The 26,841-nt window shown below is 49.6% G+C and overlaps 1 protein-coding gene and 2 pseudogenes across 1 annotated transcript in view; 1 reads left to right on the top strand and 2 right to left on the bottom strand.

The window, feature by feature from the left end:
- Window positions 1–26,374, top strand: part of fam20cb (FAM20C golgi associated secretory pathway kinase b) — a 132,117-nt gene extending 105,743 nt beyond the window's left edge. Inside the window, exons 4-10 of the mRNA XM_070900758.1 lie at window positions 8,531–8,623; window positions 8,721–8,836; window positions 10,637–10,817; window positions 12,158–12,267; window positions 13,336–13,417; window positions 20,198–20,257; window positions 25,496–26,374. Of these exons, the coding sequence (XP_070756859.1) occupies window positions 8,531–8,623; window positions 8,721–8,836; window positions 10,637–10,817; window positions 12,158–12,267; window positions 13,336–13,417; window positions 20,198–20,257; window positions 25,496–25,748 (895 nt within the window). The 3' untranslated portion in view covers window positions 25,749–26,374. The remainder of the gene's footprint in view (window positions 1–8,530; window positions 8,624–8,720; window positions 8,837–10,636; window positions 10,818–12,157; window positions 12,268–13,335; window positions 13,418–20,197; window positions 20,258–25,495) is intronic.
- Window positions 962–1,197, bottom strand: LOC139225968 (U2 spliceosomal RNA; annotated as a pseudogene).
- Window positions 1,339–1,568, bottom strand: LOC139226082 (U2 spliceosomal RNA; annotated as a pseudogene).
- Window positions 26,375–26,841: the final 467 nt, after the last annotated feature.

The raw sequence follows: 26,841 nt of genomic DNA, 5'->3' as shown, positions 1-26,841 counted from the left end.
GGGACGTGTCGGGGGTGGGGGAGCAGGGGGGGTGCGGGGGGCGGAGTGGGTGGGGTGGGGGTGGGGGAGCCGGGGGGGGTGCGGGGTGCGGAGCGGGTGGGGTGGGGGTGGGGGAGCGGGGGGGAGCTAGCGGGGGTGGGGAGCGAGGGAGGACGGGTCGGGGGTGGGGAGCGGGGGGGGGTGTGGGGGCGGAGCGGGTAGGGTGGGGGTGGGGGAGCGGGGGGGTGGAGCGGGGGCGGGGCGGTGCTGATGGGGCCGGATTGGTGCTGCCGTCAGGGACCAGCTCACCGGTCCCAGTCAGAGCCGTCAGCGATGGGCCTTCCCTTTAAGGGAGGGAATGTGCCTTTGAACGCGGCAGCGCTGCACGGCCCAGTGTGATTGGCGGCGTCCCCTGTAGCGTCCTCCTACGGGGGAGCGCCGCAATTGGGGCGCCACGATTTGAAAATTTCGTCAACAGGCGCTAATATTTTTCAGCTTATAAAAAATGTGGTGTTTGTGCTGCAGGAAGGAAGTGCAGCATGAACTCAAGCACTCCACCATTCCTGGGGCACTAACACCACATTGTTTAAACCTGAAAAACATTCGCGCCTGTTGCCGAATTTTTCAAAAGGGCACTCCCAAATTTCTTCCCCATAGAGTTTTTTAAGCCTAAATTCGCCTTGTCGTCAATCATGAAGCTGGAATTCAGGAGGTGGCTCTATTAGTCTCCAGTCTCGGAACGCTGGGAGCGAGAGCTAAGGCTGGGGTTCGTTGCTTAACAAATGCAATCCTAAAAGCACTGACTCGGTTTCTTCAAATCACCCTTCGGGATGTGGGCATCACTGGCAAGGCCGGCATTTATTTATTTTTTTTTAAATTCGTAGCCAATCGTTCCAATTCTTTGTCAAATCACAAACGCCAGAGGTCACCTTGCATATGCCAAGGATCACTCTGCGCCAATGCTCTTAGCCAAAAGGCCTAGAGCCACTGCACCGTTCCTGGAAGTACTGCAATACCAGGTTCGTGCCATGGAGGTGGATGGGTCAGGTCCCCCACACACCTCCGTGGAGGTGGATGGGTCAAACCTCCCCACCCACCTCCTGTTTCCAAAAATGCAAGCATATACCTTCCTGACCAGGGAGAAACCACCCGGAGGTCATGGTGGCTGGTCAGAAACGGTACTACACTTGATCTTAGCCAAAAGGCCGAGAGAGCAAGGCCGGCATTTATTTTTTTTTTTTTTTTTTAAATTCATGTCCAATCGTTATCCAATCGTTACAATTCTTTGTCAAACGCCAGAGGTCACCCTGCACCAGTCAAGGATCACTCTGCGCCAATGCTCTTAGCCAAAAGGCCTAGAGCCACTGCACCGTTCCTGGAAGTACTGCAATACCAGGTTCGTGCCATGGAGGTGGATGGGTCAGGTCCCCCACACACCTCCGTGGAGGTGGATGGGTCACCAATCCCACCCACCTCCTGTTTACAAAAATGTAAGCATATACCTTCCTGACCAGGGAGAAACCACCCGGACGTCATGGTGGCTGGTCAGGTTAGTTATGCAGATCTTAGCCAAAAGGCCGAGAAGCCGGCATTTATTGCCCATCCCTAATTGCCCTTGAGAAGGTGGTGGTGAGCCGCCTTCTTGAACCGCTGCAGTCCGTGTGGTGAAGGTGCTCCCACAGTAGGGTGACCATATTTTCCAAACCAAATCCGGGGACACACAATGGGGAAACAGCAAAGTAGCCAGGATGGAAAATGTAGGTAGCACAGCGTAGCAAGGCAAAGATTTGTAGCAGCCGATATTGTAACAGTTGTACATACACACTACACATGCAAAACCAAATATAATTATGACATCGCACTATTAAAGCCCATACAGATACTGTTTATGAGTAATACAATAACACTGCTCAGAGACATCAGTTTTTCGTACCCATTGTCTATACGGCCCAGTCAGAAAATCATTCTTTACATCACAACAGGTGGTATTTTTCTCAAGTTTATTATAAATTTCACATTTATTAATGACTGCTCTGCTGTCTGCTCACTTAAAGAAAACCGGCTTGTTCTAGTGGAATACGCGCAGGGATTAATCTCCATTGACCGTCACTAGTCTGATAGTTTGCCCATGGTTCCTATCTGTAGTTTGCACACTGATGACTGGAAGGTACATCCACCCGTTAGTTGCAAGCTCCCTGTACCCTGCCCGACATCCCAGCTCCAACTCCCCGGGAGCCACCTCTCTCAACACTTGCTCTGTCCTTGTGTTGTCGGATTGCTGGTCTGACGTCCAATCCTGGATGACCCAAACGTTCCGCCAGTTAAAGATTGGGAACACCTCAGCCATTGTTTTCAGCCCCACCACAAACTCCAATCCTTGGCCACCGATTCCGCCTCCGTTCCTTGGCCGCTGTCTCAGGTTGAACCAAATGGTTTGCCACCGCAGCCTCCCGGAACTGAGCTTCCAACTCCATCACCATCCCCATCGCAAAGACCGCCCACTTCCCCATCCGTAACATCGCCCACCTCTGCTCCTGCATCAGCCCACCTTCCCTCCTATCGCCGAGGGTTCTCAGCTCCCGGAATTGTCTCCGGTGCATGTATGATGGAAATTCCAAAGTTCTCACCAACACCATGTGGAAGGAGCTCACAGACCTGTTTGTCACAAAGGTTAAGATCATTGTTCATCTGCCTCTGCCACACCCCCAATCCCCTTGTCCACCAAGCCCAGCCTCTCCCAAGGCTCCCTTGTGCCCTAGCCCTGAACATAAGATCGTGAGAACATAAGAAATAGGAGCAGGAGTAGGCCATTTGACCCCTCGAGCCTGCTCCGCCATTCAATAAGATCATGGCTGATCTGATCCTGGCCTCAACTCCACTTCCCTGCCCGCTCCCCATAACCCTTGACTCCCTTATCGTTCAAAAATCTATCTCCATCTTAAATATATTCAATGACCCAACTTCCATAGCTCTCTGGGGTAAATCATTCCAAAGATTTACGACTATCTGAGAGAAGAAATTCCTCCTCATCTCAGTTTTAAATGGGCGGCCCCTTATTCTGAAACTATGCCCCCAGTTCTAGATTAACTCACAAGTGGAAACAATCCCTTTCTCTTGCTTTCTCTAATTTCTCCCTACCCTCCTGCTCTGAGACCCAGGTCCTGGCTCCCGTGTCCCCATTCCCACTAAACCGTGGGCCATTGGTGGATGACTAGTGGTTATCGTGGTATCACTGCACACAAGCTAAACACAAAGAAAGAGGGGCCTCTAAACTGAAGCTGTGGGAAGTAAAGATTGATTAGATCAGATTTTTTAAAATCTCCATGTGCTAGAAATTTGAAACAAAAACAAACAACTCAATCAGCATCTGTGAAAATAAATACATGTTCTGGGACCAGCGTTGTTTCGAGCTTGGGGTTGAATAAAGCATCACAATCAGTAAGAACACAACTTATCCAAGTACTTAAAGATACTAGTCACATAAACTAACTTTCTTAAATGTAGCACGCTGTCTTAGCTCCATTCTTGTTTTGCTCGTTCATAGATACCCCGCCCACAGGCCCCGCCCCCTCTCACCGCATAATCCCACCTCCTCCCGCACTTCATTCACCTCCTTCATTGTGATGTCGAAGTAGCTCAATTTCAACAACAACAACCTGTATTTATATAGCGCCTTTAACATAGTGAAACGTCCCAAGGGTTTCACAGGAGTATTATAAAAGTTTGACACCGAGCCGAGAAATTAGCGCGGGTGACCAAAAGTTTGGTCAAAGAGGTAGGTTTTAAGGAGTGTCTTGAAGGAGGAAAGAGAGGTAGCGAGGTGGAGAGGTTTAGGGAGGGAGTTCCAGAGCTTGGGGCCCAGGCAACAGAAGGCATGGCCACCGATGGTTGAGCGATTATAATCAGGGATGCTCAAGAGGAGCGCAGAGATCTCGAGGTTGTTGGGCTGGAGGAGATTACAGAGATAGGGAGGGGGGAGGCCATGGAGGGATATGAAAATAAGGATGAAAATTTTGAAATCGAGGCATTGCTTAACTGGGAGCCAATGTAGGTCAGCGAGCACAGGGGGTGATGGGTGAATTTGGTGCGAGTTGGGTCCTGGGCAGCCAAGTTTTGGATCACCTCTAGTTTACATAGGGTAGAATGTGGGAGGCCAGCCAGGAGTGCATTGGAATAGTCAAGTCTAGAGGTAACAAAGGCATGGATGAGGATTTCAGCAGTGGATGAGCTGAGGCAGGGGCAGAGATGGGCGATGTTACGGAGGTGGAAATAGGCAGTCATGGTTATGCTTCGGATATGTGGTCGGAAGCTCATTTCAGGGTCAGATATGACACCAAGGTTGTGAACAGTGTGGTTCAGCCTCAGACAGGAGTTGGGGAGAGTCAGTGGCTAGGGAACGGAGTTTGTGACAGGGACCGAAAACAATGACTTTGGGCTTCCCAATATTCAATTGGAGAAAATTTCTGCTCAGTTCCCCCATCAACCATCAGTCATGGTGGGCGAGGCCTCCGATACATCACGACCAAGGTTGTTGAGACACCAGCCACACCTGATTACAGTGACTGATTTTGGCTGAAACTAACAAGGGCGACATTTTTAATGTATTTTCCTGATTCTGTCAGCCAGAGTCCTTGTTTATTGCCTGAAACTATTGTACGTTTAATCACTGAACATTTTATTGGTGGAGTAGTTTGCAGATGTGGGGACATGGTTTGCCCGGGGACACGGTACCTAAACCAGCGACTGTCCCTGCAAAACAGGAAGATATTGTCACCCGAGCCCACAGCGCTGTCAGGGAGAGAGCTCCAGAAATGTGTCCTAGCAATGATGAAGGAATACCGATTCCGGTACTTCATCTGGAATGTGGTCTTCCAAATGTAACGGTTCATCCAAAAAGAGTGTCTGAGCTAAATCTCTTGTGGACCTCAGGCTTTTAGGCAGAAGGACTCTGAATAATGGCTTTTGTGAATAGAGGCCACTGGGAGTTCAATCGTCTGCAGGGCAAGGCAGCTGCTGCAAGTATTTGACCCGGGACGAGCCAGGATGCAGTAAGGGTTACACATGGAGTAGAACTCAGTTTAGATTAGAGACAAGGAAAAGGGAGGATTTTTCAAAAGGTCATCTGATGACCCAGAAGCAAAACAGTGTCCTTCCTGCCTTAATGTGAAGTGTAACTAGATAAACAATGGACGGAGATTGTCCCCTCCCCTATCTGCTGACCCTAGAGTCACTGGCTCACCTACAGACATTACTCACAAAGGCCTGCCCAGCCTACAGTGGATTCCACGGCACATTGTTGGTGAATAAAATGGTTCACTTGGGCTTGCCAAATGCTTGCTCACTTCACGAGCCATTCCCACGGATGGCAGGATAGGGAGCGGGCTGTGGTTCGAGATTATCGTTGATTACCCACTCAGAAACGGCTTGCTCGTTGGGTCATCCCCACGTATGGCCAGCATCGAAGCACTGACCACACTCGACCAGCTCCGTTGGGCGGGCCACATCGTCCACATGCCCGACACAAGACTCCCAAAGCAAGCGCTCTACTCGGAACTCCTACACGGCAAACGAGCCCCAGGTGGGCAGAGGAAACATTTCAAGGACACCCTCAAAGCCTCCCTGATAAAGCGCAACATCCCCACCGACACCTGGAAGTCCCTGGCCAAAGACGGCCCTAAGTGGAGGAAGCGCATCCAGGAGGGCGCTGAGCACCTCGAGTCTCATTGCCGAGAGCATGTAGAAACCAAGCGCAGGCAGCGGAAGGAGCGTGCGGCAAACCAGACTCCCCACCCACCCTTTCCTCCAGCCACTGTCTGACCCACCTGTGACAGAGACTGTAATTCTCGTATTGGACTGTTCAGCCACCTGAGAACTCACTTTTAGAGTGGAAGCAAGTCTTCCTCGATTTCAAGGGACTGCCTATGATGATGATGATGCTCAGTAGGTAGTGCTCTCATCTCTGAGTCAGAAAGTTGTGGGTTCAAGTCCCACTCCAGACACTTGAGCACAAAAGCCAGGGAGTGCTGCATTGTCGGAGGTGCCGTCTTTCGGATGAGCTGTTAAATTGAGGCCCCGTCTGCCCTCTCAGGTGGATGTAAAAGATCCCATGGCACTATTTCGAAGAAGAGCAGGGGAGTTATCCCCGATGCACTGGCCAATATTTATCCCTCAATCAACATAACAAAAACAGATTAACTGGGTCATTAGCACAGTGCTGGTTGTGGGAGCTTGCTGTGCGCAAATTGGCTGCCACATTTCCTACATTACAACAGTGACTGCACTCCAATACTGCTTCATTGGCTGTAAAGCACTTTGGCACATGCTGAGGTTGTGAAAGGTGCTGTAGAAATGCAAGTTCTTTCTTCTTTCCCATGCACGCATTTACAGAACGAAAGTCCCATGGGGCACATTTTTGGCATCTGTAAAACCACTGGGATAAGGAAGCTGGGTCCATGAGATCCCGGCAAGGCCTGTACAAATACAGTCACCACACACCATCTCTGAAGCCCCCCTCACTCACACAGGCCATCGGGCCCCAGCCCTGCTAACAGGCCTTAGCCTGGGCTGGCCTGTTAAACAGCCCTCTGAAGGTAAAGCTGTCAGGGAAGCTTCGCAGCACAAGATAACTGGAGGCCTTCACAGTCGGTGTCTGCCGAACTCTAGCGGGGACGCTATGTTTGGTTGGTTAAGAAATTATATATTTGGGTTCTGCAAAAAAAGGCTCAATTTAATTAATCTGATGGAAACCTATGATTTCCTCTCTGACCTGTCTCTCGTCACATTCATTAAATTAAGATGGGAGTAAAGCCAGAATTAGAGGAGCAATTACTGCAGCGGCGACGATTTACAATTACTGACTGCTCGTGTTGTGAAGTGACATTTGGCCCCACCATTACCATACAGGAGGGAGCCGTGACAGGCCCGCATACTGATGGCACACATGTGAATATTCTGAATGAGATTCACAGACAATGGCTGTGATTTTCTCAGTTGGGTGAGCAGTTTCTCCGCTCTCTATAATTAGAGACAGCGGGATTCTGCTGCGCCGCCTTGCAGGCCTCCTCTCGTTCAGTGTCTTCTCATCCTCCACCCAGACTTCATTTCCCAACACGTGAGACACTCGCTACTAACTAGCACCTGAGCTGGGCAACCCCTTGAGCCCTGGTCTTCCATCACTCGGCCTCAGGTCTGGTGTCAGCTGTGGCTCGTACAAACAGCAGGAGGCCACTGAGCTCCTCGAGTCTGTTCTGCCATTCAATGAGATCATTGCTGAGCTGTGTCCTCAGTGGATAGCACCTCTCGCCTCTAGAGTCAGAAGGGTCCTGAGTTCAAGTCCCACTCCAGAGACTTGAGCACACAATCCAGGCTGACGCTCCCAGTACGATACTGAGGAAATGTTTTTCCTGCAGTGAGTTGTTGTGATCGGGAATGCGCTGCCTGAAAGGGCGGTGGAGGCAGATTCACTAGTAGCTTTCAAAAGGGAATTGGATGCAAATTTGAAAAGGAAATGTTGGCAGGGCTGTGAGGAAAGAGCAAGGGCACTAATTCATAGAGCCGGCACAGGCACGATGGGCCGAATGGTTTGCTGTGCTGTATCATTCTATAAATGACTCGGATTGCTGCCTCTGTACTTGAGGTGTGAGCTCTCAGGAATGGGAATTCCTGCCTGCAGTATACAGAGGTAATGATCCCAGCCCTTCGCTCTGGGAGGAATCAGGTGTGGTTGGTGTGTAAGAACTGTTAAGTCTTTAGATACTCTGATAATGACTCCACGAGGCAATGTGTTGTACTTGAACTGAAGTGACCTTAGTCCTTTATTTGTAACTCCAGAGTGAGGATCACACTTGGTGGCCTGCCTTTTATACTAGGCCAGGCACCCCTGTACAGGTAACCTACAAGTCTCACACTGCTGTGCCCTCTGGTGGCACACCTTGTGATAGTACAAGCAGTAAACATGTAGGTACATGACAAGAGCAATGGGTAGGAGCGGGAGGGGTGCAAATGGCACTGAGAGGGGGTACTGAAATGATAAATAAATGTGAGAGAAATGGGGAAACTGATGGTAATGAAGGGGGAGGGTAAATGGATACTGTAATCTATTTGCTTCATGAGTCCTTTGCTTAAGAATTCATAGCAATACATTGCTATTAAGAACTAGTTGGTTTATTAGCAAAGGTTTAACAATCACACTACACATTACCAGTTCATCAGCCAGGCTCACAACATCATACCTCATCGTGGATGACCTAGACCCAACTGGCCGGGGTTTTATTGAGTCTGGTAACATCATGTGACTGGCTAAGCCACTCACAGTGCAACAGCTCTACAAACCTGAGCATAGTCACAGGTGCACAATTACAGATACCGATAAAAGGAAGGGGGGGGGGGCGGTAAGGCCGGGGATGGGAGCACTGCTTTGGGAATATGGAGTGTTCCCTCAAACATGTAGCCCTTAAGAGGTGGGACTGCGGTTCTGGGGTTTAGCACATAGTGGACTTGGTTGACTCGTTGGTCAATGGGTGACGTTACTAAAATCTGGTGTCTTTTCCAGACAAACCAGAGAGCAGGAGACACCTCCAGATTTCTTCTACTTCTCCGACTACGAGCGACACAACTCCGAGATTGCCGCGTTCCACCTGGACAGGTAAGGTCTCCATTAAAAGGCCCCGGTGAAACGAAGGATCTTTTCAAATGGCCCCTTCCCCTTATTGTGGTGTAACGTCCTCTCTTTTCCTCGGAAGAATTCTGGATTTTCGACGCGTGCCTCCTCTTGCCGGGAGACTGGTCAACATGACGCGGGAAATCAGAGATGTGACTCGTGACAAAAAGCTGTGGAGGACCTTCTTCATCTCGCCAGGTAGGGGGTTTTGTGTCTCGGGGCCACACTCACACGTCACTCCCACACGCAGTGCCTTGCCACAGCTAAACTCCTCCCCCTTGGGCCGTAGTCTGAAGGAGGTTACAGAGGTAGGAAGGGGATGGGCCATGGAAGGATTTAAAAACAAGGTCAAGTATTTTAAAACAGGCATTGCTGGTTCGGTAACCAATGCAGGTCAGTGAGCACAGGGGGTGATGGGTGGATGGGACTTGGTGTGAGTTACCCTGAGCTAGCTGACCTCAGCTGTTGTGGCAGTGAGCGGAAGGGTGGGGAAAGGGCACATGGTTTGCCTCAGTGGAAAGATCAGCCAGGGTTCACAGTCCCAGTCCCAGACCAGGTTCACGCTGGGTGTGGCTGTGTTGCCCTCTCATGGTCACATGGCCTGTGACACCACTTCCCTGACCAGAGAAGGTTGTGGATCCAAATCCCTCTCCAGTGTCTTGAATGTATAACCCAGGCTGACCCTCCACTGCAGTGCTGAGGGAGCGCTGCACTGTCGGAGGTGCCGTCTTTCGGATGAAACATTAAACCGAGGCCCCGTCTGCTCTCTCAGGTGAGCGTAAAATATCCCCTGGTGTCCTGGCTAATAGTTATCCCCCAATCAACATCATTCTGACAATCTCAATTCAATTCTTGGTGGGCATGGGCCAAGGTCCAATACTGCCCCTAATTCAGCTGAATGGTATCAGAGAGCACAGGGCAGTGAATTGCAGCTCTATGTTGAAGGCCCAACTCCAGCCTGTACTCCTTTCAGATGTGGCTTGCCCACTGGCAGTGGAAAATGACCCCTTCAGCGAGGCCCGAGGGTAGAGTGGTGTGGGAAATGGAAGATGCGTGGACACGATGGGCTGAAATGACCTCCTTCCGTGATGTAAATTTTGATTCTATGATGCCGCTGTGGTGCAGTAGGGGGTGATCTCCGTTGGTTCAGACTGAGGCACATTGGGGGGCGCGGGCGAAAGGGAGCTTTACTCTGCAACGAGCCACGTTATACCTTACCCTGGGGCACAGTTTCCCCAGTTGGGGTTTTGCCTGCGAGTTAAGGCACTTCTGCCTCAGAGGGAGTCATGCCCACTGAAAATTAGATCCCCTTCTTCCTAAACATCTGCTGCCATTCGGGATTAGCAAGCGTGTTCAAGTCCTTAGCTCAATCATCATAATAGGCAGTCCCTCAGAGTCGAGGAAGACTTGCTTCCACTTTAAAAATATGTCCTTAGGTGACTGTACAGTCCAATACGAGAACCACAGTCCCTGTTACAGGTGGGACAGACAGTGGGTGAAGGGAAGGGTGGGTGGGGAGTCTGGTTTGCCGCACGCTCCTTCCGCTGTCTGCGCTTGGTTCTTGCATGCTCTCGGCGATGAGACTCGAGGTGCTCAGCGTCCTCCCGGATGCACTTCCTCCACTTAGGATGGTCTTTGGCCAGGGATTCCCAGGTGCCAGTGGGGATGTCGCACTTTATCAAGGAGGCTTTGAGGGTGTCCTTGAAACATTTGCTCTGCCCACCTTTGGTCAAACAGCAGTGCTGGAGCGCACTGGACAGTACTGAAGACTGGAGCTCTTGCTGAAAGACATCACATTACAGCTGCGGTGCTGCGTTCTGCTCCAGACTCAGCACTGTCCCCAGAGCTTGCGCCCCATAGGTTGCTGTCACAGTGCCCCACTCACCCATGATGCGCACTGATCGGGTTGCTGTCACAGCCTCGCCCGCGATGCCCGCTGATTAGGTGACTGCTCGATGCTAATTGTGTCTGTGTGACTCTCTCTCCATCCTCGACCAGCCAACAATGTGTGCTTCTACGGAGAGTGCTCCTACTACTGTTCCACCGAGCACGCCCTGTGCGGAAAGCCCGACCAGATAGAAGGCTCGCTGGCTGCGTTCCTGCCTGACCTGGCACTGGCAAAGAGGAAAACCTGGCGGAATCCATGGCGACGGTCATACCATAAACGCAAGAGAGCGGAGTAAGTTCCCGTGAGGGCGCTTTGTTAAAGAGATGGCGCTTCTGTAAAAATTAGATTGACAGAGTCATCACATCCTTACCAACCTCAACCTATCCCGAATAAGGAAAAGGTTAGGAATATGAGATTCACATTGCTTTCCGATTGGCAACCTTCATTAATTGTGGTTCCCTTTAAGGATTTGAGTGATGCCCAAATTGGCAGTGCTGCCTGAGAGCCAGGTGGTCACATTCCCTGGAATTGCACATAAACTCCCCATTCGCCATAAGTCTCTCATGTGGAACCCTTATCAAATACTTTTCAAAACCCACGGGCAGCTAATTTAGCCCGCAGTGATTCCTTCTGCCAGACTGATGAAGCATGGCCCATCCTTCAGAAACTTGTGATGCTCGACTTCAATGTTCCAAGTGCTTAGAATTTCACCTTGTCGACAGAAAGTGGAAGGGAGGGCAGAACTGCAAGGTCAAACCGACACGACCTCTTGGGAGTCCCAGAAACCACGTGCTTCCTCTTCCTGAAGCAACGTTTGCTTCTGGAACTCTCCCTCAACTACAACAACAATTTGTATTTTAACGTAGTCAAACGTCCCTTGGCGCTTCCCAGGAGCGTCACCAAACGGAATGTGACACCGAGCCACATAAGGAGATATTAGGACACTCACAGCTTGGTCAAAGTGGTAGGTTTTAAGCAGCATCTTAAAGGAGGAGAGAGAGGTTAGGGTTAGGGTCGATTAAACTGCTGAACCCTCTGACTGCAAGACTGGTAAATAGATATACAATCCACAAAAGATGGAAACAAAAATGAAATCTAGAAGCTATAGTGATGCCTGTTGTGATGCAGAATGTTGCATCTATTTAAATAGATCCCGAGATGGCCTGATTGGAAAGCTGCAATTAAGTGCTGGGATAACTGGAGGTATTATCAGCAGGTGACTGCCACTCAGTTAGTTTCATCATCATCATAGGCAGTCCCTCGAAATCGAGGAAGACTTGCTTCCACTCTAAAAATGAGTCCTTAGGTGCCTGAACAGTCCAATACGAGAGTCACAGTCCCTATCACAGGTGGGAAGGGGAGGGTGGGACAGGTTTGCCGCATGCTCTTTCCGCTGCCTGTGCTTGGTTTCTGCATGCTCTCGGCGATGAGACTCGAGGTGCTCAGCGCCCTCCCGGATGCACTTCCTCCACTTAGGACGGTCTTTGGCCAGGGACTCCCAGGTGTCGGTGGGGATGTTGCACTTTATCAGGAAGGCTAGGTTCGCGGATAGACGGCAGGGCATTGAGATCTCACTGGCGGCACGGTGACAGCACGCTGATTTTAACAAATTTTCTGCTCCCTTTGAACAGGTGGGAGGTTGACCCTGACTACTGTGAGGAGGTCAAACAGACTGCCCCTTACAACACTGGCACCCGTCTCCTCGATCTCATCGACATGACCATTTTTGATTTCCTTATGGGTAAGTAAGTCCACTTTGCTTCTGACAATGACGAGCTGTGTGCTGTGTTGGTGAAGGCACTGCCCTGTGCAGTTCTGGGCAGGGAGACCCCAGCTTTGGTGCTCCGTCTGTGTCATTAGCAACACAAACAAGAGAAGGCCATTCGGCCCTCAAACCCATTCCACCGTTCAATGAGATCATTGCTGATCTGCACCTCAACTCCATTCACCCGCCTCGGTTCTGCAACCCTTAATCCCCTTGCCATACAAACATTTCTCAGTCGCAGTTGTGAAATTTTAAATTGACCCCAGACGCAACAGATTGGTGGGTGGCGGCACAGTTGCCAACTCTCCAGGATTGCCCTGGAGTCTCCAGGAATTACCGATTAATCCCCAGGGCACTGCGGGGAGCAACTCAGGAGAAAGATCACAGGGGTGTTAACACTCATTGTTTGCATTTTGTTCCCATTTTCTTTGAATACTTATAAATAGTTATAGAAATATCTGAGCTGGGGAAAAAATGTCTGTTTGACTGACAGTCCGGAATTATCCCATTGGGTAATGAAGAGACAGTTCATTTTCCGATTGGCCGAGGGTAGATGGGCGTTGCAAGGGGGGATATGTCGGGCGACCAATGGCGGGATGTGGGGGCGGGGCCCCGTGAGGATGGACATGTCAGGCGACCATTGGCGGGAATGTGGGGGCGGGGTGGTCGGAGGTCATGTGATCAAACTTCCAGGAATACATCCGACCAGAGTTGGCAACCCTTAGGGAGCAATCAGGAGCTACATTAGGCCTGGGCTATCCTGAGAGATTGGGCAGATCCGGCTGGATATCCCTATCCAGTGATTCCTGTTGGAAAGTCACAGTGGATGCTGCATCCCACCAAGGGTCACTACCGAGCCAACACTCACTGTCTCGGCTGTTTAAAGGAATGGCCACTGCAATAACGGGCACCGAGGCGTGTGACCAAGCGTGAGGCCTGAGAGGACAGGCAGAGGGACTAGGCCAAGCATGGTCTCCATGGCGATAGGCATGGCACACACTGACTGCCTTCACTCTGAATCTTTCCCTGCTCTTCTTCTTACAGGAAATATGGATCGGCACCATTATGAAACTTTTGAAAAGTTTGGAAATGATTCTTTTATTATTCATCTGGATAACGGAAGAGGGTAAGGATTGACAAAACGTACTGACTTCCAATTAGATGTGTGAGCGCTTGCGTGCGCGTGCGTACGTGTGAATGTGAATGTGCGAGCATACATGTGTGTGTGTGTGTGTGAGTGAGCGTGTGTGTGTGAGCGTGTGTGTGTGACCGTGTGTGTGTGTGTTTGTGTTTGTGAGTGTGTGTGTGTGTGGCAGAAATAATAGAATAGCAAATTATAATTTAAATGGAGAAAAATTGCAAAGTGCTGCAGTACAGAAGGACCTAGGGGTCCTTGTACATGAAACACAAAAAGTTAGCATGCAGGTACAGCAAGTAATCAGGAAGGCAAATGGAACGTTGGCCTTTATTGCAAGGGGGATAGAGTATAAAAGCAGAGAAGTCCTGCTACAACTATACAGGATATTGGGGAGGTCACACCTGGAGTACTGCGTACAGTTTTGTTCTCAGTATTTAAAGAAGGATATACATGCATTAGAGGCTGTTCAGAGCAGGTTCACTAGGTTGATTCCGGAGATGAGGGGGTTGAGTTATGAAGATAGGTTGAGTAGGTTGGGCCTATACACATTGGAGTTCAGAAGAATGAGAGGTGATCTTATTAAAACTTATAAGATAATGAGGGGGCTCAACAAGTTGGATGCAGAGAGGATATTTCCACTCATAGGGGAAACTAAAACTAGGGGACAAAGTCTTAGAATAAGGGGCCACCAATTAAAATGGAGATGAGGAGGAATTTCTTCTCTCAGAGGGTTGTAAATCTGTGAAATTCACTGCCCCACAGAGCTGTGGAGGCTTGGTCATTGAATATATTTAAGGCGGAGATCGACAGATTTTTGAGTGATAAGGGAGTAAAGGTTTTGGGGAGCGGGCAGGGAAGTGGAGCTGAGTCCATGATCAGATCAGCCATGATCAGATCAGCCATGATCTTATTGAATGGCGGAGCAAGCTCATGGGGCCAAATGGCCTACTCCTACTCCTATCTTTTATGTTCTTATGTTCTTGTGTGTGTGTGTGTGTGTGTGTGTGTGTGTGAGAGTGTGTATGCATGTGAGAGAGTGTGTCTGTGAGTTTGTGAGAGAGTGTGTGTGCATGTGAGTGTGTTTGTATGTGTGTGAAAGCTGTGGAGGCTGGGTCATTGAATATATTTAAGATGGAGATAGACATATTTTTGAGCGATAAGCGTTATAGGGAGCGGGGGTAGAGAGAGAGATTGAGAGACAGGCGGGTGGAGCTGAGTCCATGATCAGATCAGCCATGATCATATTGAATGGCGGAGCAGCCTCAAGGGGTCAAATGGCCTACTCCTGCTCCTATTTCTTATGTTCTTATGTGTGAGTGCGTGAGTGAGTGTGTGAGTGCGTGAGTGTGTGTGTGTGTGTGTGTGTGTGTGTATGTATCCACTGATAGCAGTGAGGTCTCCCGTCAATAGCACGGACAAGCCAACCACAATATCCTGGCCTGAATTTCCACCCTGTGATTGGGGAAGTTATTGCGGGAGCCATGACTGTTCTCTGTGTCCCCTGCCCTAAGGCCAGTGGGACACTGCCCCCTGAGCTGGTGCACAAGTTGTTCCTACAGTCTATAGGAAAGGGGACACATCTCAAACCGCTCTCAACCCTTGAAGGAAAAGTCCGTGCATCACTTAATCCATCCTTTGTAATACCGCAGAGCAGGAGCAGCCTGCCAGAACTGCGCATTGCTGGTTTAAAAATAGCTGCTGAGGCAAATCTACTCACTGAGCAGTCGAGCGGTGATAGAGAGCATTGTGCTATTTCCTAACCTATCATTTTCCCCAAGAAGCATCACCGGCAGCTATAGCCTGGTGCTTCCTGACTGTCTGGATCAATGGCGAGAGTATGCAGCATCTAAACGATTGAGAGGCACAAGGCTGCCAGCTGAGTAAAGGCTGCTTTGCCTAATTAAAGAAAGACTTGCATTTATATAGCGCCTTTCACAACCACCAAATGTCTCCAAGCGCTTTACAGCCAATAAAGTACTTTTGGAGTGCAGTCACTGTTGTAATGTGGGAAACGCAGCAGCCAATTTGCTCACAGCAAGCTCCCACACACAGCAATGTGATAATGACTCAGATAATCTGTGTTAGTGATGTTGAGTAAGGGATAAATATTGGATAGGATACTGCGGATAATGGGATCTTTTATGTCCACCTGAGAGATCAGACAGGACCTCGGTTTAACGTCGCATCCTAAAAACAGTAACTCTGACAGTGCGGCACTCCCTCAGCACTGCACTGGAGTGTCAGCCTGGATTTTTGTTCTCAAGTCCCTGAAGTGGGACTCAAACCCACGACCTTCTGTCATCAGAAACAGGTGTTTTACCAACTGAGCCACTGCTTACACCTTCATTAATTAGAATGATACCAAAGCTGAGGGGCTCCAGTTATGTGGAGAGACTGGAGAAGCTGGGATTGTTCTCCTTAGAGCAGAGAAGGTTAAGGGAAGATTTAATAGAGGTGTTCAAAATTTTGATCAGAGTAAATAAGGAGAAAGTGTTTCCAGTGGGAGAGAGAGAGTGAATGAGAGAGAGCGAGAGAAGGGGAGTTGGAGAGAGCACACATCAATACTCACTGTGTGCACTGTTATTAACCTGGTCACAGATACAAATGGATAGAGCTTTTAAATGGCCCTGTGCTGAGCTGCAGGAACTCTGTGTCTCTCTGTCTGAGTACTGAATGATTGTGCCACATTTAGCTTACCTCATTGAAGAAGATTAAAGGAAGGGGACCGAGAAAGCAGATCGATAGCAATTTGTTCTTCGTAGCAGGGGCTTCAGATGCATTAGACAGAAGTTAAAAATGAGGAAGTCAGGTGGAACTTTTTCACCTAATGGGTAATAGATTTGTGGAGTTGGTTACTAAGGAAAGCCAGCAGAATGGGTTCAAAGAGATCATTAGCTGTGTTTCTGAAGAAAGAGAGAGAGTCGGGATTGAGGGATATTGGATATGAATGCAGCCTGCACTCCCAGTGCAGCACTTTGCTCAACGGCAGAGAACATGTCAGTTAATGAACTTTGGCTCAGAAATTCGGCTCGTTTGCGCCTCCCGTTACCGACCCCGGAGCGCGGTACAGCAAACGACTCTCGCTAAATTCCCCGGGAGTTTAGCAGCGGCGGTAACCCGGTGCATCCCGCTCGACTGCGCCGGTGATGGCAGCATCATCACTGTGCGCAGCGCCCGTTATTGCCCCCGAGCCTAACTTGGGCATCGCCCCCTGAAGCTGCACCAGGCGATGCCAGCGGCAGGTTCAGGGGAAGTGAACTGAGCGACCGGCCGCTCGCAGGGCGACACTTAAAGGGGAGGTAGCGGCATTTAAAAAAATACTGACGACTTTCTTCTGTGCCCCCTTGGCACTTCGATCACTGGGTCTGCATGGCACCCACACTACCCACTCCCTGCCCCTCGCCCCCCTCCTCCCGCCCCCCCCCCCGTGCCCCGCTCCCTGCCCCCACCCCCCTCCTCCTGCCCCCCCCCACCCCCCGCGTCCCACTCCCTGCCCCCCGGCCCCCACTCCCCCGCCCTCTAGAAACTCTAGATAAATTACATCTACTGCATTACCCTTGTCTACTCTCTCTGTTATCTCTTCAAAAAATTCAATGAGGTTGGTCAAGCAAGACTTTCCCTTTTGAAATCCGTGCTGTCTATTCGTTATTATATTTTTGGTTTCTAGATGTTCTTCTATTTTCTCCTTTAGTAGGGATTCCATTATTTTTCCTACCACCGATGTTAACCTGACTGGTCTATAATTCCCTGGACATGTTCTATCCCCCTTCTTAAATATAGATATTACGTTAGTTATCCACCACTCCTCTAGCACTACACCTTTTTGTAACAAATTATTAAATATATGCAGTAATGTCTCTGCTATCTCTTCCCTAGATTTTTTAAAAATGCACGGATGTAATCCAAAGATTTCATCCTCTTTGAGTTTGATTAGTTTTGTTTATTTAATATTTCACCTCTTTTTATTTTAAATGCAGTTATCTCATTTCTAATCTCATCATCCGATGTTAAGTCCACTTGCTCTGTCTCCCTGGTAAATACTGAAGCAAAGTAATTATTTAATATTTCTGCCATCTCTCTATCATTGGCTGTGGTATTATCCTGCCCATCCCTTAATGACCCTATTCCCACCCCAACCTTCATATTTTTATTGATGTGCCTATAAAATACTTTTCATTTTGTTTTATCTTCCTTGATTATTTAATTTTATAGTTCCTTTTTGCCTTCCTAATTGTTTTTTGACTACTCTCCTAATCTCTTCGTATTCTCTCTTACCATGCACTCCCCTGCTCTCCAGGTACTTAGTGTATGCCTCCTTCCTTAACCCTCAATTTATTCAGCCATGTAGTCTCATTAGTGTTTAGCTTGTTCTTGTTTTTTAGTGGAATATATTTTTTCCTGGACTCTGTTGAACACCATTTTAAATGTTTCCCATTGCTGTTCTACATTATTGTTTGCCAATATTGTTGTCCATTTTATTTTCCCAAGTTCTAGCCTCAGCCCGGCAAAATTGGCTTTTCTCCAATCTATTACCCTGGTTTTCATCACACTAATGTCCTTCTCAAGTATTATCTTAAAGTGCAGTATATTATGGTCACTATTGCCTAGATGTTCCCCTACTTTTACTTCTCTTATCTGCTCTGGTTCATTCCCCATTACTGGATCCAATAACGAATCCTCCCTTGTTGGCTTTTTATATATTGGGTTAGAAAGGAGTCCTGTACACATTGTAGGAACTCCATTCCCTTATCCCCTTTACCTACCTCTTCTGGCCAATTAAAAGCGGGGTAGTTAAAATCCCACACAATTATTCTATGTTTTCACTTATTTCCCTAATTTGTCTGCATATTTCTTCCTCCACCTCCCTCCCACTACTAGGTAGTCTGTAGACTACACCCATTAGTGTAATTGATCCTTTATCATCTTTTATCTCTATCCATATGGATTCTATTTCTGTCTTGCTGATAACTGCCTCACTTTTTTCTACTGCCATTGTGTTATCCCCAATAAATACAGCTAATCCACCTCCTCTTTTTCCCTCTCTATCTTTTCTAAATATGGTATACCCTGCAATGTTTAATTCCCAGTCTTGATTTTTATGCAGCCACATCTCAATAATCCCGATTATGTCTGGTTTCTCATAACGCATGATTGCCTCCAGCTCCCTGTTTTATTACAGACACTGTGTGCATTGCTGCACAGACAGTTTCACGCATTTTTAATAGCGGTTCCTTTCACTTTCATTTTAACCATCTCTTTAGATTCCTGTTCTATAACTATTTATTCCTTGGTCATCAATGTCCTCCCTTGCTTTACTCTTTTCTATGTTCTTCTTTCCTGTTTTGTTTATATTTAGGCTGGATCCTTGTAGATCCCTCCCCCCATCTTACTAGTTTAAAACCTTTATCACATTCCTATTTACCCTTTCCGCTAGGACACGGGTCCCATCCCAGTTCAGGTGGAGCCCGTCCCATCGGTACAGCTCCTTCCTCGGTGCCAGTGTCCCATGAAAAGGAAGCCCTCTTGCCCACACCAGCCCTTTAGTCACATGTTAATTCTCCTGGCCTGACTGTTCCTATGTAAATTTGCACATGGCTCAGACAATAATCCAGAGATCTTGAGGTCTTGCTTTTTAATTTAGCTCCTAACTCCTGATATTCCTTCAGAAGGACCTTCTCCCTGTTCCTACCTATGTAGTTTGTTCCAACATGGACCACAACAACTGGATTTGCCCCCTCCCTTTCCAAGTTCCTCTCCAGCTGCCTCGTGATATCCCTTACCCTAGCACCGGGTAGGCAACATACCTTTTGGGATTCTCGTTCATGGCTACAGAGGATGCTATCTATCCCCATAATTATAGAATGCCCTATCATTACCACATTTCTTTTCTGCAACCAGCCCCTGTCTTGTCCTCACAGGTAGCGAGCACATGTACCTATTGGACAGGACCAGTGTCTGTGAGACCTCCTTCTCAACCTCTCCTAAATTGCCACTACCTGGCTCCCTAACAGTTGCACCCTCCCCTTCCTGAATATGTGCTTTCCTCTGGGGTGTGACTGAATTCAGAAATTCCTCCCCCTCCCTTATGTTTTGGAGTGTCTCTAACTCGCTCTCAAACTCAATGATTGTGAGCCGGAGCGACTGAAGGCAGATATTTCCTGCAGATGTGGGAATCCGAAACAGTCTCGCTGTCCACAAACTCCCACACACTACAGTCCCGACACATGGCCTGCCAGCCATCTCTAGAGTTTTTTTTATTTATTTGCTTAGTGATAGCCTGAATTAATTTAATTAGTTAAAGTTTTATTCAAATGATTATTTGCAGTTATATTAATGATGGAGTTTATCTGTGTTAGCGCTGCATATTGTCTGAACATGGGAGTGTGAGCACTGTGTGTTTAGTACTAAACTACCATTACTGCCTCTAATGGCTCTCTCTGATTGAAAGAGGAAGTTATAGATTGCATCTAATACATTTCATTGAACAGCACGAACTCTAAAGTCTCGGGGGAAAGTAGAATTTCTTCAAGGTCTGGCACAATGCCTGAGAGGTTGCAATACAAGATGTAGATTACAAATGTGTAAGCGCCAGTTTTTATTCAAATCTCTCCCAACGGCAGCACTATGACAATGAGATTCCTCTGCAGAAATACATTGTGTCAAGCTCAGTGTATGAGATGTGTTAAAACACAATTCTCCTGGATTTCAGGAGGAACGTTTGGCAATGGGAAAAGCACTTTCTAACGTCTTCTTGATGCCTCCCCGCAGGTTTGGGAAACATTCACACGATGAGCTCTCCATACTGGTGCCACTAAGTCAGTGCTGTAGGTAAGTGCCGAGAGTGAGAGAGCTGTTCTCTGAGCTGCGCTGGGCCCTCCAAGTCAGCAGCCTATCTGCACAATTCACCATTCTCGACTCAAATGTAAAATATGGCATTTCCCTCCAACTAAGAAATCACGGTTTGTGCCATGAGCTCCTTTTGATAACATAATATTGGACTGATGGGTGGCTGGAACTTGACCCAGGGGCAGAGGGCCCCTCAGTCTCTTTGATCTCCTCTGTCCCCAACAATCTTCCAATTACATCATCTAGCTGCTCATTAGAGGTGTTCGGGTTAGAGTAGGAGATCATTGTGCACCGAGGTCACTGTGGTTCACAGGGGTCACTGTGGTTCACGGGGGTCACTTGGGTTCATGGGGGTCACTTGGGTTCATGGGGGTCACTGGGGTTCACAGGGGTCACTGTAGTTCACGGGGTCACTGGGGTTCACGGGGTCACTGGGGTTCATGGGGGTCACTGAGGTTCATGAGGTCAGTGTGGTTCCGGACACTGAGGTTCATGGGGTCACTGGGGCTCATGGACGTCAGTGTGGTTTATGGCATCACTGGGGTGCACAGGCGTCACTGGGGTTCATGGGGTTACAGTGATTCATGAGATCGGTGGGGTTCATTGGGGTCACTGTGGTTCATGGGGGTCACTGTGGTTCATGAGGTCAGTGTGTTTCATGGGGGTCACTGGGGTTCATAGGGTCACTGGGGTTCATAGGGTCACTGGGGTTCACAGGGGTCACTGGGGTTCATGGGGTCAGTGTGGTTCATGGGGTCACTGGTTCACAGGGTCAGTGGAGTTCATGGGGTCACTGTGGTTCATGGGGGTCACTGTGGTTCATGGGGTCAATGTGTTTCATGGGGGTCACTGTGGTTCATGGGGTCAATGTGTTTCATGGGGGTCACTGGGGTTCATGGGGTCACTGTGCTTCACGGGGTCACTGGGGTTCATGCGGGTCAGTGGGGGTCATGGAATCACTGGGGTTCACGGGGTCACTGGGGTTCACAGGGGTCATGGGTTCACAGGGTCACTGGGGTTCATAGGGTCAGTGTGGTTCATGGGATCAATGTGGTTCACGGGGGTCAGTGTGGTGCATGGGGTCAGTGTGGTGCATGGGGTCAGTGTGGTGCATGGGGTCACTGGAGTTCATGGGGGTCACTGAGGTTCATGGGATCAGTGTGGTTCCGGGGTCAGTGTGGTTCATGGGGTCACTGGGATTCACGGGCGTCACTGTGGTTCATGGCATCACTGGGGTGCACAGGCGTCACTGGAGTTCATGGGATTAGTGGGGTTCATGGGGTCACTGGGGTTCATGAGGTCAGTGTGGATCACTGGGGTTCACGGGGTCAGTGTGGTTCATGGGGTCAGTGTGGTTCATGGGATCACTGAGGTTCATGGGGTCACTGTGGTTCATGGGGGTCACTATGGTTCATGGGGGTCACTATGGTTCATGGGGTCACTGTGGTTCATGGGGGTCACTGGGGTTCATAGGGTCATGGGGTCACTGGGGTTCACGGAGTCACTGGGATTCATGGGAGGCTCTGTGGTTCATGGGGTCAATGTGGTTCATGGGGTCAATGTGGTTCATGGGGGTCAATGGGGTTCATGGGGGGTCACTGGGGTTCATGGGGTCACTGGGATTCATGGGGTCACTGGGGTTCATGGGTCATTGTGGTTTATAGAATCAATGGAATTCATGAGGTCAGTGTGGTTCACAGGGTCACTGGGGTTCACAGGGTCACTGTGGTTCATGGGGCTCACTGGGTTTCATGGGGTCAGTGTGGTTGATGGGGTCAGTGGGGTTCATGGGGTCCGTCACAGAGGCCACTGGCGTTTGTGGAGTTAGTGTGGTTCATGGTGTCAGTGTGGTTCATGGGGTCACTGTGGTTCACGGGGGTCACTGTGGTTCACGGGAGTCACTGTGGTTCATGGGGTCACTCTGGTTCACAGGAGTCACTGTGGTTCACAGGGGTCACTCTGGTTCACAAGAGTCACTGTGGTTCATGGGGTCACTCTGGTTCAAGTGGGTCAGTCTGGTTCACGGGGGTCAGTGTGGTTCACGGGGGTCAGTGTGGTTCATGGGGTCACTGGGGTTAATGGGGTCACTGGGGTTCATACCATCACCTCTGCAGGTGATTTTCTTCAGTTATGTCCGTTAAATGCTCAGATATCCTGTTGTTCAGCTCCTGTGGGACCCTGGGTGTGATTTTACGCATGACCTCGCCTTGGTAACAGAAAGCGGCCCAATCACAGAGTGAGAAATTGATGCGCTCAGAGATGTTGAAATAAAATGGAACGAGATGTTTGCTGTAAAGTTATGAAACCATTCTTTCTCGCCTCCAGAACCGCTGGTGTCCTTTGTATCATTGCGGGTGGTCATACCTCATGCCGATTTGAAATATTACTCTTACTGTACCACCTGGAGTTTTCTAATGCTGGTGTGCGCATCCAACAACCATACAGGGACTGAGCAATGCATGTCTGAGGAGTTGATTCTGGTAATTGCCAGAAGATGCCCTCCCCTCCACCTCCGCCATCACCCCACGGCCAAATCTGCTGACATTCACTGCCCAGGCTGATAGACTAAGAGTGGCAATTTTGGGCAGGCGGCCCAGTGGCCATGGAAATGTATCCCTCCACCCCCACCCCAATGCAAGTCTTTGAGAGAGAGAAGGGAAGAAAATAGGAATAGGACATTAAATTGAAGATCTCGGTTAGACTGCTGGAATCTGAGGCACTGCGACTGCAGCATATGACATATGATTATTGACTAGTTACAGTCCAGGATATTGAATAATATGGTGAGATAAATGATTGATTTATTGATCGACTCTAAGGCTTAGCAATTACAAAGTCTCTTCCCCTCAGATTCTACGAATTCCAAATAATTGGCAAAACTGCATGCGATGAACTCTGAGTCTCTGAGATGATTTGCCTGCCATTAGACAAACCGATATGAGAGTATCATGTTTGCATCCCTCCAAGGGGGCTTCCGCCCTACCACAGCACTGAAACGGTCCTAATCAAAGTCACAAATGACATCCTCTGTGACACAGTTGACCACTCTATCCTTCTCCAACACCTCTCCACCGTCGTCCAGCTGGGTGACACTGCACTCGCCTGGTTCCATTCTTATCTATCTAATTTAGTCAGAGAATCACCTGCAATGGCTTCTCTTCCCACCCCTGCACCATTACCTCTGGTGTCCCCCAGGGATCTATGCTTGGCCCCCTCCTATTTATCATCTACATGTTGCCCCTCAGCGACATCATCCGAAGACACAGCGTCAGGTACCACATATCCGCTGACACCATCCAGCTCTACCTCAATGCCTCTCGCAAATGCTCCACGGTCTCTGTGATGTCACACTGATTGTCTGACACCCAGTTGAGCAAAAATCCCTTAGTCAAAGAAGCATCTTAAAGAGAGGTGGAGAGGTTTTGGGAGGGAATTACAGAGCTTAGGACCAAGGCAGCTGAAGGCATGGCCGCCAATGGTGGAGAGATTAAAATTGGGGATGTTCAAGGGGGCAGAATTAGAGAAACGAAGAGATCTCGGGGGATTGTGGGGCTGGAGGAGATTACAGAGATAGGGAGGAGCGAGACTATGGAGAGATTTGAACTCAAGGATGAGAATTTTAAAATCAGAGTGCTACTAGACAGGGAGCCAATGTAGGTCAGTGAGCACACGGGTGATGGGTGAGTGGGACTGGGTGTGAGTTAGGACACGGGGCAGCGAGCATAGGGGGTGATGGGTGAGTGGGACTTGGTGCGAGTTAGGACACGGGGCAGCGAGCATAGGGGGTGATGGGTGAGTGGGACTTGGTGTGAGTTAGGACACGGGGCAGCGAGCACAGGGGGTGATGGGTGAGTGGGACTGGGTGCGAGTTAGGACACGGGGCAGCGAGCACAGGGGGTGATGGGTGAGTGGGACTTGGTGTGAGTTAGGACACGGGGCAGCGAGCACAGGGTGTGATGGGTGAGTGGGACTGGGTGCGAGTTAGGACACGGGGCAGCGAGCACAGGGGGTGATGGGTGAGTGGGACTGGGTGTGAGTTAGGACACGGGGCAGCGAGCACAGGGTGTGATGGGTGAGTGGGACTGGGTGCGAGTTAGGACACGGGGCAGCGAGCACAGGGGGTGATGGGTGAGTGGGACTTGGTGTGAGTTAGGACACGGGGCAGCGAGCACAGGGTGTGATGGGTGAGTGGGACTTGGTGTGAGTTAGGACACGGGGCAGCGAGCACAGGGTGTGATGGGTGAGTGGGACTAGGTGCGAGTTAGGACACGGGGCAGCGAGCACAGGGGGTGATGGGTGAGTGGGACTGGGTGTGAGTTAGGACACGGGGCAGCGAGCACAGGGGGTGATGGGTGAGTGGGACTGGGTGTGAGTTAGGACACGGGGCAGCGAGCACAGGGGGTGATGGGTGAGTGGGACTCGGTGTGAGTTAGGACACGGGGCAGCGAGTACAGGGGGTGATGGGTGAGTGGGACTCGGTGCGAGTTAGGACACGGGGCAGCGAGCACAGGGGGTGATGGGTGAGTGGGACTTGGTGTGAGTTAGGACACGGGGCAGCGAGCACAGGGTGTGATGGGTGAGTGGGACTGGGTGCGAGTTAGGACACGGGGCAGCGAGCACAGGGGGTGATGGGTGAGTGGGACTCGGTGCGAGTTAGGACACGGGGCAGCGAGCACAGGGGGTGATGGGTGAGTGGGACTTGGTGTGAGTTAGGACACGGGGCAGCGAGCACAGGGGGTGATGAGTGAGTGGGACTTGGTGTGAGTTAGGACACGGGGCAGCGAGCACAGGGTGTGATGGGTGAGTGGGACTGGGTGCGAGTTAGGACACGGGGCAGCGAGCACAGGGGGTGATGGGTGAGTGGGACTTGGTGTGAGTTAGGACACGGGGCAGCGAGCACAGGGGGTGATGGGTGAGTGGGACTTGGTGCGAGTTAGGACACGGGCAGGGAGCACAGGGGGTGATGGGTGAGTGGGACTTGGTGCGAGTTAGGACACGGGGCAGCGAGCACAGGGGGTGATGGGTGAGTGGAACTTGGTGCGAGTTAGGACACGGGGCAGCGAGCACAGGGGGTGATGGGTGAGTGGGACTGGGTGCGAGTTAGGACACAGGCAGCTGAGTTTTGGATGAGCTCAAGTTTACAGAGATAAGGTCATTGATAGGTTATCGTTAAATCTCCCCAGCTTAACACCATTTCCTCTCATCGTGTCTCCCCGACAGAATAAAGCAATCGACATACGTCCGACTGCAGCTTCTGGCGAAGGAAGAGTATCAGCTGAGTGAGGTGATGGCAGAGTCGCTCCTGCAGGACAAACTCTCGCCCATCCTGATACAGTCGCACTTGACGGCCCTGGACAGGAGGTTACAAATCATTTTAAAGGCAGTCAGTGACTGCGTGGAGAAGGAAGGGCACAGCAATGTGGTGGCGAACGACATAGACTACAATATCAATTCAATCGCAACCAATAGGTAGTAGAGGGACAGCAACTCCTCGCCCTCTTTATTTTTTACTGGTGTAAGTGAGAAATGGAAAGTCTTGCAGAGACTGGCTATTTATGTTACTTTTTGAATTCAGTGAATTCAGAACAGAGATGTACTTGTTCCCGAATATGTAAAGTATAGACTCCCATCCCAGATTATTATAATTAAAGTTTCTAAGTTAAAGCATTTCTTTGTTTTTCTCGACGCTATCCAGTCCTGAGATGTGAATATTGAACAGGTAGGAGTGTGCAATCCCAAAATAGAAGAAAATGTAAAATATATATATATATATATATATATATATATATATATAAAAAGAAAACTTGCTAACAAGCAAAATACTTGAATGCTGATTTGAGCAAACCGAGCGTTGCTCTGATTATTAAATGAAGCAGCGAAGCTGTAGCATCGATTGTCCTGGGGATGTCCTGACCGCGCACGGACTGCCAATCGATCGCTTTATTTCCAGCTTTGCTTTCCCAGTTCTTTGTGTACAGGTACAGACAGGCCAGCTGCTTTGTGCGGCCGGCAGCTTTTGCGTTAGCAATGTTTTTTGGTTTTTTTTGTGGTGATTGTTTCTGCGACATGGTGAAAGTGCAATAAAGTTTATGGCAACAAGTTGTGTCTGGTCTGTGTCTCCAAATCAGTTTGCGGCGGAGTTATTTCAGGGGTGGGCGGGGTGTGGTGCTGGTGGTCGGACGATTTTCAAAAGTCTGATTTGGCCTAACTAAGGCTGTGCCCCATTTTCCTGTCCCGGCTCCTGCTGGGCTCCAGCCCTACAGTCCCCGGTTGTCCTCTAACTCTTCACTCAAGGGACAATAGCAGGCCGAGATAGAGGGTATTGGCAGGTTAGAATCACAGCATCTTAGTGCACAGGAGGAGGCCATTCGGCCCATCGTGCCCGTGCCCGCTGTGGGAAAGAGTGATCCAATCAGCCCCACTGCCCCGCTCTTTCCCCACAGCCCCGCAAATGTTTCCTTCTCAAACATTTATCTAATTTCCTTTTGAAAGTCACTACTGAACCTATTCCCACCACCCTTTCAGGCAGCGCGTTCCAGATCACAACAACTCGCTGCGTAAACACA

This window comes from Pristiophorus japonicus, chromosome 15 (assembly GCF_044704955.1).
Source record: "Pristiophorus japonicus isolate sPriJap1 chromosome 15, sPriJap1.hap1, whole genome shotgun sequence".
NCBI classification, from domain to species: Eukaryota; Metazoa; Chordata; class Chondrichthyes; family Pristiophoridae; genus Pristiophorus; species Pristiophorus japonicus.
This window is presented reverse-complemented; position numbering and strand designations above follow the sequence as displayed.